This window comes from Eleutherodactylus coqui, chromosome 11 (genome assembly GCF_035609145.1).
Source record: "Eleutherodactylus coqui strain aEleCoq1 chromosome 11, aEleCoq1.hap1, whole genome shotgun sequence".
Classification (NCBI taxonomy): Eukaryota; Metazoa; Chordata; class Amphibia; order Anura; family Eleutherodactylidae; genus Eleutherodactylus; species Eleutherodactylus coqui.
Window position 1 is genome coordinate 85,329,704 of NC_089847.1, and position 15,738 is coordinate 85,345,441.

The following is a 15,738-nucleotide window of genomic DNA, read 5'->3' on the forward strand; positions in this document are numbered from 1 at the left end:
ATAGTTTACAGAAAACAATAGAACCAAAATATAGAAAAAATATTTATATATCAAAAATTTTTTTTATAAAAACTTATATTAACAACTTTATAAAATAGATAATTCAGAATGTACAAGTTATACAAGTAATTTTCTAGATTTTATTTGCGTAAAGGAAATACACATTAAAGGTTTATCAACCAGCACTCAGCTAAAGCACCGTAATGTTTCAAATGATCTAATTTTTGTAAACCCTATAGTGGTGCTTTTCCATAAATGGAGAGTCAATTAAATGTTTTCTCCTCTCTGACAAAAGCTATGACATCATTCATAATGTCAAAAAGAAAATTTTGGTAAATTGGCTTATACAGTGCCTTGGTAATCCATGACCTTTGACCTTTACAGGCATCCAATTTCTGTGTCATGGTATCTAAATCATCTCCACTTGAAGCATTTTGTACCTCTGCCTTAACCCTATGGACATTTCTGTTATGGTCAAGGGCTGCCAGTTGTGTGCGTGCTACCATGGAGTCCATGAAGAAATGCAATGTCTTTGGACGATATTTAAGGCAAGTGCCATGGTATATCTCTAACTCTCCTGTGTGACACGAGAAGGACAGTTGTTTTAGGTCACTTAATAGACTGGTATTTTCAACTATCTTTTTGAGTTGTTCATAGGCGGCCGAATCTTTCTGTAACCAGTTTGTACTGTTCACCACATCTTCCGGGAGAGGTGGATGATGACATGCTTTACAGTCACTATCACCATCCCACTCATGAACATTGGAGACATGTTGAATAACTGATTTCCATTTTTGGATTAGCAAATCAGGGTTTCTACAACATGTGTGAGAACTCCACCAAATATGGTTTCTGATTGCCTCCACCCATTGATATAAGATTTCACAGTCTTTATGTTTGGCTGCCATTAAAACTTCATTGCCAATTGATTTGGATAGGTGCCACATGTCTACTCGATGTAGGATATTCGGATAATTGTCCTTTAGAACCTCCTGAATAGCCACACTTCGGTCAGTAACAATCATTTTCACATCAACATTCATAATCTGGAGCTCATCCATGGCCTTTTGAAATCCTGTTTTTTCTAGGCAGTCCAAAGTCACTTGTGGATTAACCGGTTCCACTGAAAATGAACAAATTTTTTTGCTAGCCACGTCCAACAAAGAGTATATAGAATACTTGGCTGAATACCCAGGCTTGTCCAATTGTTGATCTCCTGCCAAGCAAAGTGGCCTTTCCTGGGCACCTCGGATAACTTCTTTCTGTTCCTCCTTCCAGTGATGACTGATGGCCGGAAACAGGTACATATATTGATTTTTATGATGGGTAGTTTTGTCTATTGATTTCAAATTGAGCAACTTAAACATATGCTGGGATTTTAGAAAGCTTGAACCACTAAACAGCACCGCAGCAGATAACAGAACATTACCCAGTGGTTGATATCCATGTCTTGGCTGGCTTTCCCACAGTAAACTTGTATGGCCCGAACTGCAGCGTACTTCTATTGACAAATGTGATCCAGTAGTTTCCTTTCTGTATTGTGTAAGTGGTGACATACATTTTGTTTTGGACATACAAGGTATCATCATTATCAGTTTTTTGAGACAGGATTCAAAAACAATATACTTTTCTTCTTCAACAGGATTCTCCACTGGTGAATCCAAGTCCTGGAAGACATATTTAATGTCATCTTCATCCTCTGCATCACTTGGAACCAAGAATGATTCATCTTCATCCTCACTTAATTCATCAATATGAAAAGCAGAGTCATTCAGTTCCTCTGGTTCATCATCAGTTTGTACAGCCGATGTCTCCCATGAAGTTGGGTTTCTGTAAACTGGAGCTAAAGGTTCACTTTTAATATGTGAAATCTTTTCAACTTTGGGATTCTGAAATAGAAAATGAGTAGGATTTTTTGAAGAAGGAGAAATTGGAAATTGATTCTCTTTTGTTTTTATATTGGGTTCAATTTTCATTTTAGTAATGTCAAAATGTGGTATGAAAGGTGTTGAAAATAGAACTGCTTGTCCTGCAGATGATTTATATTCTTCTTTACTATGTATTGCTTGTTTTTTATTTATTGTAGGTACAGATACATCCATTTCAGAATCTGATAAGATTTCCACTTTAACAAGATCTAAATTAACCTTTTCCAAAACTTCATGTGGATCATAGCCATCGTCACTTGACCTGGAAGGACTGCAGTCACTAATTCCTGTGTGTTCTGGGCTAGCAAGAGACACAGTTGATTCGGAGTCGGTTGGTGCACTTGGAAGTAACAAGGTGCACATAATTTTACGATTTCTTCTATGCATTTTAGTTTGGGTTTGTGCATTTCTTCTCCTATACATGTGGTCAGTGGCAACACAGCAACTTTTTCTATTTGTGAAGAAATCAGTGTTCACACTTTTGTCAACCATTAAAGGCTTCTGAATCAGATGAGTTCGTTGAGGCAACGGAGCGCTGCTTGGTACAAAATAAAGTTTACCTGTATTAACAGATGTTTGGCTCGTACAAGGGCTAGGCAAAATACTTGGTTTTGAAGAGGATGGAGTACTACGTTCCAAGGAAACAATATTTTCCTCCAGTTTCCTTTTCTTTGATGATGGCGGACAATCAACGATGGCAGTTTGTGAAGTAGGTGTCTTAAGTGGAATATGGACAACAGATATAGAGGGTGGTTTTTGTGCCAAACCGGAAGTTGTTGTCGACTGTGTCACAGAGGAAGCATTTCCAGAAACTGGAACAATGGAGCATGGCTTTGTTTCACTAACAACAGTCAAGGGAATACTGATTGGTGAAGCGCTCATAGTTATATGGGGTGGTTTGTTAAATCCAGAGGTAGGGATTACTTGACTTGATGCTGGGCATAAGGATATGATCGGACAGGAAGATGTGGCGTTATACAAAGTCTTGGTGCTTGAAGATGTAGCTTCCGTCCTGGGTTTGGTATCTAAAGGCAAGCTGGAATTAGTGATAATAGTGGAAGAATTCTGCAGAAATATGACAGAGGCTGAAGCACTTTTCTGCAAGTTAGCAGGTACTGGCTTTTTTCCTTGACCACCATGGGATGATGATGATGATGATGATGATGATGTAAGTCCTGATACTGCAGATGTACTTTGTTGAACACACGATGACGACGACGATGACACTGGTACTTCCAAAATGGATGAGGTAGAAGGTGTCGACACAGATGACTGCGGACTTACAACAGACAAGACAGATTGCATTTGTGTGGCCTTACACATAGTAGTGGTTGCAGTCGGTTGAATAGTCACTGATCTGCTACTAACTACAGAATTAGATTTTTGACTAATTTCACATGTTTTAAAAATAACAGGCTGAGGATGCACAGGGACTAAAGTCATTTGCTGAATGGTGGATTGTGAGGATGCTTTTCGATTAACAACTGGAAACTCAACCCGATATGTACATACTGCACCAGAATCAGATTGTTTCTGGTTGGCAGTAGGTGGAAAAGAAAAGATGTGTTGCTTACTAGAAGAGCTTGATGATCCTGATACTGAAGGAATATTTGCAGATACTATAGTTATTGATGGAACTGTAGATTGTTTTGAATCAAAAATCGTAGGAAGGGCATCCTTTCTTAAAATCCTCCGATAACCATCATAGTGGTAACTGTCATCTGTGAAGTGTAAGGAACACATTCTATATGTGTCATATACTTTTCCTAGATATACTTTCACAACCATCTCGTCAATTTCAATGCCATATTGTCCTGTTTGTAGCAGCCAAAGCTTGATTTTTTCAGGCTCTCTTGGAAAACCGTGAAGAATTCTAGAAGGATCAGTCTTCTTCTTCGCATGACCACAACCTCGTACAACACAGGATGGCATGATGAGATGGCTAAATAAGAAAGAAAAAAATATTCAAATACGCCTTTAAAATCCATCATACATTAAAAGATATTGGAAAATAGAAATAATTTTTTAAGAATATTATATGAACACTTAGGTAACTGGTGGACAGAGTTGGCCACATAATAATTGACTTATAAGGGTCAGGACCATATTGGACTTTTGTTTTAAATACCTGGCAACCAGGGAAATTGAATCAATGGCTCAATCTTATGTATCAGTATAAATGTTGTAATATATTGACTCTTGCTCTTTTACTGCTTTGACCTAGTAGGTGCTTTTAATGAAATGGGTTACCGGTTTTCAGCAGTCTAAGATGCTATGCTGAAACACATAAGCCATGCTGACTGCACTCTGTAGTCGGATTATGCCATGATGAACCGAATGAAGAATGCATATCGTGCCTATGCCGTGCCTGGTGCTAGATCGTTTTGTTGTGGATTCATATTGCCCTTGATCTGGGCCTTTTCTTGCACATGCACTGAAGGATTAAGGAAGCTGTGAGCCACCTACTGCAGTTGCTTTTGTTTGTTTCACTTACAGGAGTTGTCCCACTTCAGAATTTTTTGCTGTAGGAAGCAGACAGCACTGTACATTGCTCAGTGGCCCAGGTTGGTCCTGCAGACCTATTATTCACTTCAATAAGACTCAGCTAGCAGCATTAACCCAAACCACTGAGCAAAGTATGGTGCTGTCTGCTTCTTGCAGCAAAACATCTTGAAGTAGGACAACCCCTTTAAGATAAAATGATGGTTTTACTGTGACCTCAATATTTCCCTATAGGGGGTTAAGTGTATGTATTACCTTCGGTTTGTGAAGAAAAAAAGATAAAAAATGGAAAAAGTTCCGTGATCTTGTTTACACAGGAGGAATATTAACCACTTAGAGACCGCCCCATAGTCTTTTTACGTCCTGGCTTTGTAGGCTTTAATCCCCAAGGCCATAAAAACACGCTCGCCCTAAGGATTCAAGCCGCAGGGGCTGTGGATGTGATAGCTCCCTGCTGTCGGCTGCCAGAAGTAGCAGACAATCTGAAGCAATCATGGGGGGGGGGGGGGGCCATGCAGTGGATAACAGTGATCGCATGAAAGTTAATAAAAAGTGAAAAAAGTTCAAGTTTCAGCTCCCCTCACGGATAGGATCCATAAGGGGAGCTGAAACTTCTCACTTGCGTTCTCTGCGATGTCCCGGAGCGTTCTGGTCCTTCCAGGTGTGCATGCGTGCCAGACATAAAATCTGCCTGCTCTCGGCTAGCATGAATAGCCGAGAACAGGGAGATGTCCTTGGGAGACACTGTATGCGGTTCCTGGTCACATGATCGCCGGTCACTTGTAAAGTGCAAAAAACTGTAAAAAAAAGTTTACGTTTCATATCCGTGAAGAGAGATGAAATTACATACCTAAAGCCCCCAGATTTATCTCCGGACCTTACACCGGCTTCTGAGCGCATCACCAAAATGACGGACGCATGCACAAAAGCCACGGATTGCCGGGGTAATTTAAAATCTCCCTGCTCCTAGCTACCAAACGTAGCAGAGAGCCTGGAGATTTCACGAAGGGGGTGGGGGGGTAGGACACAGTACGCGGTCCTTGGTCAAGTGGTTGCTGTTATCCAATGGATAACGGCGATCATGTAATAGCAAAAAAAGGTAAAAGTTGCACCTCGCGTCATGGATCCAATCCTAAGGCCTCCAGCAATGTCCCCCAAGGAGATCTTTATCAGCGGACCCTTCCCTAGCTTCGGCGCAAGCGCAGAAGCTGAGGAGGGCCCGGGAAATTTGAAAAATCTGCTTGCTCCTGCCTACTACCGGTAGCAGAGAGCCTGGAGCAGTAATGGATAATGGTGATCACGTAAAAGTTAACAAGAAGTTGAACTTTAATCTCCCCTTTCCGATGCAATTGATGAGGGGAGATGAAACTTCTTACCGGAGGCCTCCCCAATTGAACCCCGACGCGATCCTCCTCCACTGACCTTCCCCAGCTTCTGTGCATCTGCCCGCCAGTAAAATGCCAGGCGCATGCGCAGCAGCAAGGTTGGGCCCAGGCAAATTAAAATCTCCTTGCTGGAGCAGTGACCAGTGGCCTCGTTCAGCAGTCCCCGGTCACATGACAAAAAGGTAGCGATCTACCTTAGGCGGGTCTCACATGACCAAATAGAAATTGCGGATTCCGCATGCGTTTGATCAGCGGTAATATGCAGATCAATCAAATGCATTAGATTACACAATTCCGCTCACATTAGCGGGTCGGAATTATGTAATCCACTTGCAGAAAACAGAACGCAGCACATTCTATTTTACCGCGGATATCTGCAACATAGAGCCCATTGTGCTCTGTGGTCATGGATATATCCGGAGCCCATATGCAACTACATTGTGTACGGGCTGCAGGTAACTGTGTCATCGCTAAGTGTTGGTGTGGGAAATACAAACAAAAAAAGGTGTACTGTGCATGAACGCCCTTGTGAGTAGTTACGGCCATGTGAGCCCGGCATTATTCAGATCTCTACCTGTAATGCCGACACAACTTACAAGAAGCCTCCTGCAGTTCCAGTAGCAGTTTGTTCAGCGCCTTCTGTGTGAGACCGATGCACCTTAGCAAGGTTACAAAGCCTCACAGAGTGCCACTTTTTACACCCCATCCCTGCTGCTGAGGTCAAGAAATACCCCCCCAAAAAATGTTGGGTTTGAAGCAAGCATGAGAGGAGGGATAACCGCTTTTATTGCCCCCAGCTATACACCTTTTCCCATGACATCTCTGCACCTTTCCTCCAATGCATCACCAACTGTCTGTCTGCTGTCTCTAACACCATGTCCTCTCTTTACCTAAAACTAAACCTCTCTAAAACTGACCTCCTGGTGTTTCCACCCTCCACTAACCGACCTCATCCTGACATCTCCATCTCAGTGTGTGGCGCCACCATAACTCCTAGACAACATGCCCGCTGCCTTGGGGTCATATTTGACTCTGATCTATCATTTACACCCTACATCCAATCTCTGGCCCGAACATGTCAGCTGCACCTCAAGAACATCGCAAGAATCCGCTCTTTTCTCACCATAGACACGCTGAAAACGCTTATTGTTGCCCTCATCCACTCACGGCTCGATTATTGCAACTCGTTGCTGATCGGCCTCCCCTGCACCAGACTCTACCCTCTCCAATCCATCCTGAATGCGGCAGCCAGGCTCATCTTCCTGTCCAGCAGCTACTCGGATGCCTCTTCCCTGTGCCGGTCACTGCACTGGCTGCCCGTTAAATACAGAATTCAATTTAAACTCGCTACCTTCATCCACAAAGCCCTCCACAGCGCAGCGCCCCCCCTATATTGCCTCCCTCATCTCAATCCATCACCCAGCCCAGGCTCTCCGCTCGGCAAACGAAACTAGACTGCACACCCCCCTAATTCGAACTTCTCACTCCCGCCTCCAAGACTTCTCCAGAGCATTACCAGTCCTCTGGAACGCACAACCAAAGGCTACCCGGGCAATCCAGGACTCGAAAAACTTCAGGCGTGCTCTAAAAACGCACCTCTTCAGGGAGGCATACCGCATCCTCTAAACAAACCCCTCTGTACTCCGCCTGATAACATGCTCCCTGACCTACTGACTCCAATCCCTGCTAGCCATCATAAACCGCTCCTGCAGTCATACTGATCCTGCTGTCACATGGCTAAATGTCTGACCATTGTCTGTATATAGCATCCCTCACTCTCCACCCCGCCATACTGTGCACATCTCCAGCCCCTTTACCTTCTGTATCACCCCACTACGTGTAGTATGAAAGCTCGTTGGAGCAGGACACTCACCCCTATTGTTTCCACCAACTGATTACGATTGTAACCGTGGTTCTGTAATTTTTTGTACTTTTGTCTTTCTGTATCCCCCTGTCTATGTAAGCGCTGCGGAATATGTTGGTGCTATACAAATAACGATTATTATTATTAAGTGCCCATCCCAAACAGGCCTCTGTAATTACTCGTTTTCAGACATACCACACAGTTTACATTATTACTTTTATCTAAGATTAAGGCCCCCTGTTCACGGATGTTGCGGAATCCTGCGGTGAAGCTCCGCCGCGGAAGCCACCGCCGGTCAGCCCTATCTGATAGATAGGCTGACCGCGGAGAATCGGGGCAATTCGCAGCATTTTCAAGTGCAAGTCTTCATTCATATGTGTGCTGTACAAAAAAAGTTTTTCAAATGACACAATTGCCCAAAAAATAAAAAATGCCATTTTTTCCTTCTGCTTCCTTTAAATTCATTCAAAAACTGTGGGGTAAAAATACGCAGTACACTTGTAGATGAATTCGTTAAGGGGTCTAGTTTTCAAAATTGGGTCATTTGTGGGGGGTTTCTATCATTTTGGGAGCTCAAGGAGTCTACAAGTGGGCAATGGGGCCTGAAACACCTTCAAGCAAAATGTCTGTTCTGAAAGCCACCGGCTGCTCCTTTCGTTTTGGGCCCCGTTGTGCATATGGACATAATATTAGGGCCAGAATAGGTATGTTTCTGAACACGGGAAAAACAGGGGGGACCCATTATGGGGTACAAGTCTTCATTCATATGTATGCTGTACAAAAAAACCCAGTTTTGCTTATGGGAATAAAGCCATTCAAGTGAATGGGTTAATTTCCTAGGAGAGTTCTATCTGAACTTTTATCTAGAACTCGCATGTAAATACGGATTCAGGGTACTTCAATGGGAAACCGTATCGTAGTCTATAGCGCGCAAATATTCTCTGCACGTGGGATTTGAAACTCATGTTGACCCCTTTTTCGCATCAAGAAATCTGCAGGTGTATTTACCTATGGAAAAGGGCTAAATCCACACGTGTACCTGTGCCGATTACGTGCATGACAGCGGCAGAAATCCACAACACGGCTTATTCATACGAATGTATGCGTTACTACATTCACCGCTATGAGGCGTTTATTCGCATGAATTAAGAGAGGAGATTGCAAGAAGCTAGCCGAGCGATTGCCTTTTTCTGTGATCGAAATGCCGGTTCACACGCTCGCGCATTACACCCTTCCCGTAGAACAGAATGGCAATTAAATGCCTAATTAGGGCCAGCTGTCTTGTTTTTCCTCTGTTGCACTCAGGGTAACTCCCGCCCCCTCCCATTTTTTTTCGCTGCCAAAGAAGTCTATGGCTGGGTTCACACTGGGCAGAATTTCGCCGCAGCAGATCCGCCTGCGTCCGCTAATCCCGGGTTTGGCCAGCCATGTGGACGAGATTTCTCAGAAATCTCGTCCACACGGGATGGCGAATCTGCCACGGCAAAGTTGTCACGGATTCGCCGGCCACAGCATGTTCATTTTTTCTTCTGCTGCGGCCGCGCTCTCCTCTATGGGAGTGCCGGCCTCAGCGGAAGAGCAAGCGGCCAGGCCGCTTTAAAACCCGCGGCTAAGTGCCGCAGGTTTTAAAGCAGCGGATTCCCATGCCCTAGCCTTAGGGAGCTTTCTGTGCAACACGGACAAAGATAAAGACCTACCCCATTTCCCTGAAAATAAGACATACCCTGAAAATAAGACATAGCATGATTTTCCAGAATTTTTGAGGATGCAAAATGATTTTTCAGGCTTTTTGAGGATGCTTGAAATATAAGCCCTACTCCAAAATTAAGCCCTGCTAACGGTTAATTTCAAGTCCATTAAAATAGTGTCCAGGCAGCTATACATGTAAAAAAGTTAAACCTTTTTGAACAAAAATTAACATAAGACACTGTCTTATTTTCAAGGAAACACGGTATCTTTTTGCAGACAAAGTTCTGCGTGGAAAAAAAACACATTGGTCTGAAGTGCAGAGCCGGAGTGTCAGCGGTGACGCCTCTGTGAGGTTCGCACAGAAATAGGACATGCCGCGATTTGTTTACTGTGCGAGTTTTCACGCGGTAAAATCGCAGCCGTCTGCATAGGATTGCCATAGGCGTGCTTGCGTGCACGGGCGGAAATTCTGCGGGAAATCTCGCTGTGGAATTTCTGCCCGTCTGCATTCACCCTTAGGGCTTATTCACACGACCGTATATCGGCTGGGTATTCACGCCGGCCGATATACGGCATCCCTCTCTGCAGGGGGAGGAGGCTGGAAGAGCCGGGAGCAGTGCTCTGAGCTCCCGCCCCCCTCTCCACTATTTGCAATGAGAGGGGGCCGGGCTAACTCCCAAAATTTAGCCCCTCTCTGTCCCTCCCACTGCAAATAGTGGAGAGGGGGCGGGAGCTCAGAGCACTGCTCCCGACTCTTCCAGCCTCCTCCCCCTGCAGAGAGGGACACCGTATATTGGCTCGGCGTGAATACCCGGCCGATATACGGTCGACTGAATAAGCCCAGTAAAAAAAAAAGTTAGGAAAAAAAAACCACTACATCCTGATTCAGTTTTACACCCAAAAATGCATGAAAATTGAGAAGAAAAAAAAAAGCACGATGCTTGTCATATCTTCCATAGCTGTAAATTATTACGGGGTTAATAACTCTACACTGCGGCTCGTACTGGGGCAAATTAACAGCAAAAACAGAAATAATAAAAAAAAAAACACGCTTTTTTTAAAAGACCATGTGAGCCTTCGGTCTCCTGTGCGCAAAACAGCGGATAGAACGCATTTAATTCAATGGGTTAGTTCACGTTTTTTGCATTTCAATCGCGCCAAAAAGAACCCCCCAGCACACTTTACTTTTCAGCACATTTGCGCACCAAAGGTCTCCATAGAAGTCAATGTGGGGTGTGCCATATGCAATAAGATGTGTAATACTCGGTGTTATTCTGACGCTGCGTTTTTGTTTGCCCCGCGCAAAAAGGGCAGTAAAATACGCCAACATGCACGCAAAAAAAAGTCATTGTTCGCTCCGCTAAAATGCAGCGCTCAGGGCGTAAGACGTTACAGAGAAATTATCTTTTATGAGGAGTTTCTATCTCTTTAGGGACTTTATTACTTAGTAATACCAGCAGCAATATATGTGTGTAATATATATATTATAACATGTACCACATACTTATAACACTATATACTTATAATTTATAGCGTTCTCATAGAATATATAATCCCATGCATGTATACAGTGGGCCGTGACGTATTAGCTCTGCCATACATACACAACACCGTAATCCCGCCAGTTACCTCAGCAGGCTGCGCCACTTATACTTCCGTACAAGCTAGAGTGGAGTTGCTGGAAGGAGGTATGACGTCACAAGGACACTCGCCAGTCACATGACTCTGTAGAGGCGGGCTCTGAATTGAGCAGTGTAGTAGATGGAGAGCAGCTCTGGAGGCACAGGGGCAGTGTTTGGGAATGGAGGCTCAGCTGATATGTGCATGTGGGGCTGTGTGAGATTGTGGGGCGCACAGGGTGGATAAGTGGAGGTTTTTGTGCAGCTTTTCTGCAGGCAATGAGGCATGACTTCTCTTAGGACACAATAGCCCCCCCCACAAACACCCCCTTCCCTGCTATGCGTATTTGTGCATCGCGTATTGCGTATTTTACTGTGTGCACAAAAAAACTCGTAATAAGGCCGCCTGCACACGGGTGGAAATCCCGCGGCGGGATTTCCGCCACTAAAAGTTTGCATAGGAGTGCATTACAATACGCACTCCTATGCAGACGGCCGCGCGAAATCTCGCGTGGCAAACAAACCGCGGCATGTCCTATTTTTGTGCGGGGCTCGCACTCACCCGGCCGCCGGCTCCGGGCTGCGCGGCAGCCGGCATATGAAAGAGCCGGGGCCGCCAGGCGCTGGTGAGTATGCCGTCGTCTCTGCAGGCTCTCGGGTCGGGTCCCGCGGCAAGAATTCTCGCTGCCGGATCCGACCCGCTCGTTTGCAGGCGGCCTAAAGCTTTCAGCCATTGAAAAGACCAATTCGCTTAATGAGTTCAAGAAGTGTTAAGCAGCAAAATAGGTAGGAGATCACCTAGGAGATGAAGGAGGAGACTTATAAGGCCATGCAAGCTCCTCTGGGAAATATATGCAAATAATGAAGATAGAACAATACCTCTGCAGCACCACCTCTTGGATGGCAGCATTCCTGCAAATCGATGTCTAACCCTATATACAGGTCTTTATAACAATAGATTGAGAATGACCAAAATAGAACGTGTTGCGTATTTTTTTGCGTGATAGAATTGTGCACGCAAAATACGCCCATGTGAATGAGCCCATTGAAATCCATGGGTTCTATTTTCTGCATACTGCACACGCAAATTTTTCATGTGCAGATACGCATACAAATATGTTCGTGTGAATCCGGCCTAAGATCAGGGAGTCTTAAGCAGAACTACTGTTTTCCTGAAGATAAGACCCTGTCTTATATTACTTTTTGCCCTAAAAGAGGTACTAGGTCTTATTTTTGGGTCAGTCTAATTTTACTTACCTAGCAGGCTCGGTGCATGTCTATCACGCTGCTCTCCAGAGGTCTGCGCTGTTGGCTAGCCGCAGCTCAGCCAATTCATATATCCCACCTCCACAAAGCGATGGCTGTGATTGGTTCATTAAAGGGGTTGTCTCGCGGCAGCAAGTGGGGTTATACACTTCTGTATGGCCATATTAATGCACTTTGTAATGTACATCGTGCATTAAATATGAGCCATACAGAAGTTATTCACTTACCTGCTCCGTTGCTAGCGTCCCCGTCTCCATGACTCCGTCTAATTTCGCTGGCTTCTTGCTTTTTTAGACGCGCTTGCGCTGTGCGGTCTTCTGCCTGGTGAATGGGGCCGCTCATGCCGGAGAGCTGGTCACCGCGTCGTCATCGTAGCTCTGCCCCGTCACGTGTGCCAATTCCAGCCAATCGGGAGGCTGGAATCGGCAATGGAACGCACAGAGCCCATGGTGCACCATGGGAGAAGACCCGCGGTGCACCATGGGAGAAAACCGCAGTGCATCCCTGGGAAAGGACCGGCGGCCATCTTAGGGAGAAGATTTTTTAAACTCCTTATTTCGTCGGATCGGTGAGTAGCAAGCGGTTTTAAAACCACTTTAATTTGCTATTTTATGCCAGGGGGGTGACAGGGGGAATGGGGTAATGTTAAATTTTGATGCTTGCCGCGAGACAACCCCTTTAAGCACTGCACAGATTGGCTGAGAGCAGCACTCAAGAACCAATCACAGCCATCGCTTCCTGGAGGCGGGATTTATGAAACCTGTTACCGGGAAGTGATGATATATAAGCGGCTAGGACTGCGGAAACAGCGCAAACCTCTGGAGAGTGGCGTGAGGGATGCGGACCACGCCTGCTAGGTAATATATTCCTTTTTTATGTAGTGTAGCTAGGGCTTATTTTTGGGGTAGGGCTTATATTTTAAGCCCTTGTTCCCTTGAAAGTCCCGAAAAATAAGGGCAGGGCTTATTTTCGGGTAAACACGGTAGTAAATAGAATTATATTCATTAATTTGTTTGTGCTGCAAAGTTTTCCTACTGTCCTGATGAGATAATCATGGAACTTGTCGCCCGGTATCAAGGAACCTAAGGCCTGGGAAGACATCCTTAAGTATGGGACATACTTTAAGGAATGAAGAAAATGAATGACTGTTACCAATTGGTGAAAATATGAGGAAAGGTTAAATGAGCGGTTCTCATTCAAAAGTGCCTGGCATCACTTTTGTGAAATTGCGATCCTTAGGTGCGTGTTCCACGCCGTCAAGAGGAGCACAAGTGTTTCCCATTGATTTAACTGCGAAACATGGCTTTGCCCTCACATGCACATCACACGTCATGCAAATGTCATGTGATGTATTTTATGGTTCCATTGAAAACTAAGAGCGAAGCGCTCCATGGAAACACCAAAAGATAGAACATACTCATGTGCATAAGTCCATTCAAAAGAATGAAGTTCATTCAGTGCTACAGATCACATGTATGTGAAGCCCATGGTTTCCAATGGGTTCTTTCATATTAGCGATATTTTCACTGATGCAATGTTGTTTCCCTAGCCCTAAAATAAGCCCTATCTGCATTCCCAGAAAAAAAAAGCTTACCTAGCAGGCTAGGTCTGGGTCCTCCAGCCGCTGTCCGGAGCTCCGCTGTGCGGCCTACAAACCTCGTTCCCCTACAAAAGATCGCTTCCTCTTTGCGGGATTCAAAAATCCTGCCTCCAGGAAACGATGGCTCTGATTGGCTGAGTGGTGCTGGATGAACCAATCAATGGAGCGCTTGATGAACCAATGCGATGGCTGTGATTGGTTCATCCAGCTCTGCATTGATTGGCTGATCAGAGTTCGAAGAACCAATTACGTTGTGGAAGTGGGATTTATGAATTGGCTGAAGTCGCGAAGTCCAATAATCTGCGCCGAAGTCAGGGTGCTCGGAAGTCAGGCAGAAGACAAAACCAATATATATACACGAGGCTTTCACATGAACGTAAGTGCATTTCGGTTGCGCAAATACGCCATGTGTTTGCATGACCGAAAATTGCTTCTGCCCACATTTTTTGACGGACCGGTATGTTTTTGTGTGTACAAACGCACCGCATGTTTGCGGACACAAGATTACATTGATTTTGCGCCTGTATGTGCAGCAATACACAGGTTTTCTGCATATGTTGTGTGCATCTATGCACACCCATTAATTTCAATGGGCTTATATGGTGTGTAATATGCACTAGAATAGGGCATGTCACGCATTCTTTTCACGTGATTGCACATCGTGTGAGCAAACCCATTAAAGTCAATGGGTTCTATTAACCCTTTCCAATCCACTGCCTGACCTCTGAAGACATTATGATTTAAGGCTGTACGGCTCCAATATTGGAAGACGTCCGTTGGGGTTCTCTTACTGTATATTGCCAGCCTCTCTGCTGTCGGAGCCTATCCAACGTGTCACCTCATGCAGTACTGGCTTTAGCCAGCATATAGCGCCATTGTATAACGGTAGAAAAAGAGTAAGCCCCCTAGGAAAACCAGGATACAAATTGGATTGGAAAGGGCTAACTATGTATTGCGCGTGTAATACGCTCGCGTGAATGAGACTTTAGGCTGTATTTACATGGCTGATAGCGAGTCGAGACTTAGATTCTCGGGTTTGTTTCAAATCGCGCAGAACACAGACACCGTGCTCATGTTGTGTGCGGGAGACACGTGTGTCTGCATGTTTTATTCTCGTGCAAACAATGGGGTCCGTTTTCTACGTCTTGCAATGCACAAAACGTGAGCAAGAATATCAGCCGCGTAAATAGGGTTTTGTCACAATGGCTATAGGAGACAGTTTGCTTAGTCATCCTCCAAATGGGGAAGATGCTTAAGGAGTACCTGCACTTTCATGCTGAAGCGCTCGTGCTCCGTCAGCCATATTTATCTCCTTCCAACAACTGAAGACTGCCCCATATAGTGCTGTCGTCAGCTGCCAGGAGGAGTCAAAAACAGCCAATGGAGCACGAGCGCTCCAGAATATAGGGATGCACACACTGGCCCTTTAAGAGGAGGGACAGGAGGGTGTGAGACCAGGAGTAAAGTAGAGGCAGACTGGCATGGGACATAGCGTGCTGGTTGAGGGGGGTGGCAGTGCCTGACTGCGCCTCAAATGACAGGTGAGTGGCAGTGTGCCATGACACTGTGTTTAAGATAAATAATACATACATTTTGTTCCTTCCGCCCATTCCATTTATTACTTAAGTTGCTCGCCTTTGTACCCGCTCAAGCTCTGATATGTCCTTCTTGAGTACCACAGCCCAAAACTGTACACAATATTTCATGTGTGGTCTGACCAGTGACTTGTAAAGAGGAAGAACAATGTTCTCGTCATGTGCCCCTAGACCTCTTCTGATGCCCCCATGATCCTATTTGCCTTTACAGCAGCTGCCTGACACTGGTTGCTCCAGTTAAGTTTATGATTAACTAAAATCCCCAAGTCCTTTTGCAGTTATGCCCAGTG

General features: G+C 44.8%; 1 protein-coding gene across 2 annotated transcripts; it reads right to left on the reverse strand.

The window, feature by feature from the left end:
• LOC136582104 (serine-rich adhesin for platelets-like) lies at window positions 1–15,132 on the reverse strand. 2 transcript variants are annotated; one of them, XM_066582906.1, is made up of 2 exons: window positions 15,117–15,132; window positions 1–3,870 (listed from the first exon to the last, which is right to left on the reverse strand). In XM_066582906.1, exon 2 carries the CDS (start codon window positions 3,858–3,860, stop codon window positions 264–266), a length of 3,597 nt encoding a protein of 1,198 aa, XP_066439003.1. In that variant the 5' UTR covers window positions 3,861–3,870; window positions 15,117–15,132; the 3' UTR covers window positions 1–263. The 2 variants fall into 2 exon arrangements, with proteins under 2 accessions (XP_066439003.1, XP_066439002.1); XM_066582905.1 differs by lacking the exon at window positions 15,117–15,132 and adding an exon at window positions 10,998–11,044.
• Window positions 15,133–15,738: the final 606 nt, after the last annotated feature.